The following is a 4,974-nucleotide window of genomic DNA, read 5'->3' as shown; positions in this document are numbered from 1 at the left end:
TTAGGGAGGTCTGTGCTCCTCTCTGAGACTTTGAGGGTAGAAGTTGTAACAGATCTGGGTCAATTAATGTGCATAAAACCACGGTGACCTATTCCCTTTGGTACCTAACCCTGGGACGTGAGGCTTTCAGAACAAAGTCACCCTCCGCTGTCCCTGCTCATCCCAGCTGCATTAAGGCTTAGGGCATGGTGGCTATCCGAGCACCAGTCCTGTCATCCACTCGCGCCTGCGTGTTTGGTCCACCTAGGAAGTCATGCAGAGAAGGTGGCAGGTCCTACATTCCATCCCTCAAGGCCCCTGAGAGACTTCACTTTGAGAGCAGCTTCCATTCCCTCTGAACTCAGGGCCCAGACCAATGAAGAAAACAGGAGCGAGAAAGTATTTTTACGTCTTCAAAGATCTTTCCAAGGCCATGCAACCAGTCTTCAAAAAGTAGAATAATTTTAATAAAAATGCCTGATTTTAAATGTTGATAAGACAGGAACCTGAATTCCACTTTACCTGGCCTGAGGTCATCCTCTGTGATGACAGCTTTGACCCTGCTCTCACACGCGGGGCTGGGAGGCAGTGAGATCCGTTGACCAGACCTGGTTACAACAGACACTGTTGTTGAGCACTTTATACAGACTGTCCCATCTCTAGCAGCCCTTGCAGAAGACACTGTTATCCCCACTTAGAGAGGCAGCCAGGGGGGGTTGGGCAGTCTGCATTACCCACAGGCTTCAAGGAGAGCAGAGCTTGGGCATTGCCTCCTGGAGTCCAGAGGATCCCTGGCTGCCTCTTTGAAATGGAGGCTGGTTTCTGCTCCAACGCATTTTAAAATGTAGGTTTTATTATCCAGGTATGATGAGGCCAACAGATCAGGAGAGGGCACGTTGTCCTTGGCTGGTGTGGCTCAAAGGTTGAGCCTTGACCTATGAATCAGGAGATCATGGTTTGATTCCCAGAGGGCACATGCCTAGGTTGCAGGCTCAATCCCCGGTCAAGGCACATCCGGGGGGCAACTGATCGCACCTTCTCTCTCCCTTCCTCTCTCTCTAAAATCAATAAACATATCCTCAGGTGAGGATTGAAAAAAAAGAAAAAAAGAAGAATGACGGTTGACCAGGCTGGTATTGTGGAGTGCCTGCCTGTGGGCCCAGTGTTTCAGGGCTGGGCTTCCCTGAGCACAGGGTTGTCTTCATAGCAGATGGACACTCAGTCCTTAGACAGCCCTACTACCTGCTCCATTTGCTCACTCCGCTCCTGCAGTTGTTGTAAGGGTTACGGGTGCAGTTTGAATAAGGAGAAACAAGATGAGTCACACACTAATTAAAAATATATATTTATTAAAATGCATTTCTTTTTTAATTCCCAAAGCTTAAGACCATCTTGCATCTAGCCCAGAGGCACCTGAGCGTAGCCGTTACAGTCAGCAGTGCTTTCCTCTCCCTGGGTCTCGTTTCCTTCTCTGTACAGTGACGAGGTTCCAATATCTGCAGATTCCCGTCTCACTCTACGAGTGCGATGCTTTGGTTTGACTGCTTATTGCATCTTCAGTCAGTCCTCCCCCTCCCCCATGACTTACTCAGTATTTTAAGTGAATGAATCGTGTTTGTTATGGGTGAGCAGTACATAATAAATAAATAAAAATTAAGTATTGTTCAGTGCAGTTATCTGTTCTGCATAAAAGGAGGATCGGATAAAAGGAGGCATTAAGGCCACGAAGAGCCCCCAGGCACCTAAAGCCATTGGACTGTCTTCCTCCTGCCAGCAGTGCAGACTGTGGGAGGAGCTCACTCTGTCCATAGGAGCCTTGATCACAGTCCTTTTATCTACTGCCACTCTCCCACCAGGAAAGGGAAACAGGTCCCAGCAGATGCTGCCATCCATCATGAATAAAATTAAACCATTTCACTAAAAGTTTTGTTTTGTATTAATGTGCAAAATTGCTAACCAAGAGTTCAGTGGGAAAAAGTGAAAAATCAATCTATCAGCATGACCCATAGAAGAGACAATCTTCACAGGTTCCCAAGGCAGAAGGGTGAGAAAAGGAGCCAGCTTGGTCTCTGTCCCCCAAAGACAGAGGGGGTCAGGAAGTCCAATGGAAGATGCCCCTCTGGGTAAGGCACAAATCAGGAGAGCAAAGGGTACCTGGGTTCCACGTCCTTCACCCAGAACCCATCTCCCTGTCTTGAAGATCTTTGGAAATCCTTAAGTTTAGAGTCACAGATAAGCCCCTGGGTTCTGTTCTCTCCATTCTCCTGCTGGCCACAGCAGCCTTCTAAGGCACAAGACCAGGCCTAGGCTGTCTGGGAGAGGTGGCTGCAGTGGCATCTGAACTCCAGGGAGCAAGTGCTGGCTTCAGCTGACAGTTTCTAGGACCGGCGAGTGAGGCGAGGAACATCCATCAAAGCAAAAGGAGGCTTAGGCCTGGAAGTACAATGTCTGGAAGAGGGAGCCTCAGCTTTCTCCAGCCCTCCGTGCCTGCACAGCCCTTGCCAGCTAATCTATGCGGAGCAACGGGTAGGCTAGGTAGTAGCCCACAGCCGAGCCCAGGACCACGCCGAGGAAAATCCAGGTGTTGTAGGACATGACCGCCAGCATTATGAAGTAGCCAATGACCACCTGAGCCATGTGGATTAGAGACTGGCCGAAGTGACACAAGAACCACCTAGATAAAAAGGAGAGGCAAGTTAATGTCGGTAACGAGCTGACAGCCAGGGGTTGGTATCAGGAAGTAGGGAGAGATTACAGAACCACCTTATTTGTAATTGGTATGCAGAACCCAGGAGAGGTTTCTTTTTAAAGACACATATCAGAATCCACTGATAGAGAGGGACTTGTCCAAGGAGCCTGGGACAATCACTTCTCTACTTAGTTCTGAGCTTTCTGGAATCCTAGGCCAAAAGGGAAAATGAGATATGTAATCTATCATGTCTGATAGAGATAAGGTCATCTGCATGAATGTGGCTTTTCCCCCTCTGAATGTGTGGTGGGGAACAGTATTACAATGGTAGGAGCAGTATTACAATGGTAAGAATTGGGATCCCAAATGGTTGCCCTAGCAGGATGGGAAGGGAAGAAAGGACAGGACAGAGATGCTGCTTGCTCCCCCACCAATGTGGATACATTGCTGACAGCAATTCTTAACCATTTGTGGGGACAGCTGCAGATCCCATCCTGGGTTTGTAAGCCTTAGTGACCTGAGGGAGCCTAATGAGATTTAGGGGAGGGCTGGGTGGACACCCCTGTTGCTAGACTGAGGCCTGTGCCAGAGTTCCAAGCCTCCCAAGTGGCCGTTCATACAGCGAGTTCTGGCCTGGGCAGCTGGAGATCTGGGCTCTAGTACACCTTGCTACTTACTAAGCACTTTGACAAGTCCTGGTCCTTCCTGAGGCCTCCATTTCCTTTCTGCGCCTTGGGGTTAGTGTCCTCTGGGCCCACCCCACTGCTCCAGGTGAAGGTAGGTATTCTGCCCATTTCCCACACCCCGTGCCTGTTACCTGAGGCGGGGTCTGCTGACGGGGGGTAACTCTGAGCTTGAAGAAGAACCCTGGTCTGTCTCCTCGTGCTGCTGGCTGGTGGAGGTGGGCATGCTCACCAGGCTCTGGTGGAGTAGCTTGGCTTTGCCAAACTTGATGCTTTCATACAGCACAGCCAGGAGCAGGATCACCAACACAGAAAGGGCCATGCCTGTCAAAGGATGCAGAGTTACAGAGACCTGGCCAGGCAAGCACTGCTCCCCTCCCCGCAGCTTCCCAGGGACCTGTCAGGTGACAGAAAGCACCTCCACCCTTTCCCCTCTGAATCCACTCCATCTCCCTGTCTTGCAGCTTCTTCCCCGCCCCCTTTGGGCTCAGAGCTTCTGCACTGTCTTTCCCCTCCCAGTCCTTTCTGGGTAGGGTTGGCCCACTGGACTGTGGCTCTGAGATCAAGAAGAGTATCTGCCTGAAAAAGCCAGGGCCGAGAGTGAAGAAGCCATACACCACCAGACCCAGCTGCTCCCCCAGCAGGCGGCACAAATCTATCAGGACTTCTCGTTAAGAGCAGTACAGCAAGGTCCTGTCTAAGTGCAGTACACAGAGAAGTCTGGAGGAAGAAAAGATTTACAACAAAGGAGCATAATGAGCTCAGCAAATTCAGATATAGGAGGGTTTTAGTCTCAAGTAATTTTCCAAAGTTTCTACTGTGTGTATTACTTTCATAATAATGGGAAACACCAATAAATTATTTTACCAAAACGTTAAGTGCTTATTAGAGCTGTTGTGTAAAATTAATTGCTAATTGCTACTTCCATTGTACAATAGGACTTTATTGGGCTCCCAGGAGGAAATCATCTCTGAAAGAGGCAGGTTTTTGAAATATAAAATTACAAGTAATTACACACATGGTAATAAATTCAAACTGTGCAAAGGGTTTGCAGTGAAAAGTAAGTCTTTTTCCCAGCCCAGTCTCCCAAACTCCAATTCTTCTCCCCAGAGCAGCCTCTGTTAGCAATACCCTGAAGAGCCTTCTAGGGATACAAAATCTAGGGATACAAAATATAGGGTGGAGCAAAAGTAGATTTCCAGTTGTTCATTTGGAAAATCCTATATAATAAAGAGCTAATATGCTAATTAGACTGAACGGCTGAACAACCTTCCGGATGAAGCGGGGGCTGCGAGGGCTGAGCCCTTTGCACAAATTTCATGCATTGGGCCTTTAGTAATACAATAATTAATAAATAATAAAAAAGAACAAATTCTGTGTTTTGTGTGCTCACAACTTTAAATCTACCTTCAGTTCCTTCCCTGTAATAGAGGGGAAAACTGCATCCCTGGCCCCTCTCTGGGCCAGTGGTTCTCAACCTTCTGGCCCTTTAAATGCAGTTCCTCATGTTGTGACCCAACCATAAAATTATTTTCATTGCTACTTCCTCACTGTAATTTTGCTACTGTTATCAATCGTAATGTAAATATCTGATATGCAGGATGGTCTTAGGCGACCCCTGTG

The 4,974-nt window shown here is 48.2% G+C and overlaps 1 protein-coding gene across 1 annotated transcript in view; it reads right to left on the bottom strand.

Annotated features, from left to right (window-relative positions):
- Positions 1 to 1,307: 1,307 nt before the first annotated feature.
- The window catches only part of SLC31A2 (solute carrier family 31 (copper transporter), member 2), a 7,856-nt gene continuing 4,189 nt past the window's right edge, over positions 1,308 to 4,974 (bottom strand). The window contains exons 3-4 of the mRNA XM_006771195.1: positions 3,486 to 3,675; positions 1,308 to 2,653 (exon numbers count right to left, since the gene is read on the bottom strand). Coding sequence (XP_006771258.1) covers positions 2,485 to 2,653; positions 3,486 to 3,675 — 359 coding nt within the window. The 3' untranslated portion in view covers positions 1,308 to 2,484. The remainder of the gene's footprint in view (positions 2,654 to 3,485; positions 3,676 to 4,974) is intronic.

The sequence above is a fragment of the Myotis davidii genome, unplaced genomic scaffold, assembly GCF_000327345.1.
Source record: "Myotis davidii unplaced genomic scaffold, ASM32734v1 scaffold64, whole genome shotgun sequence".
NCBI classification, from domain to species: domain Eukaryota; kingdom Metazoa; phylum Chordata; class Mammalia; order Chiroptera; family Vespertilionidae; genus Myotis; species Myotis davidii.
The sequence above is the reverse complement of the archived record's forward strand: the minus strand, read 5'-3'. Positions and strand labels throughout refer to the sequence as shown.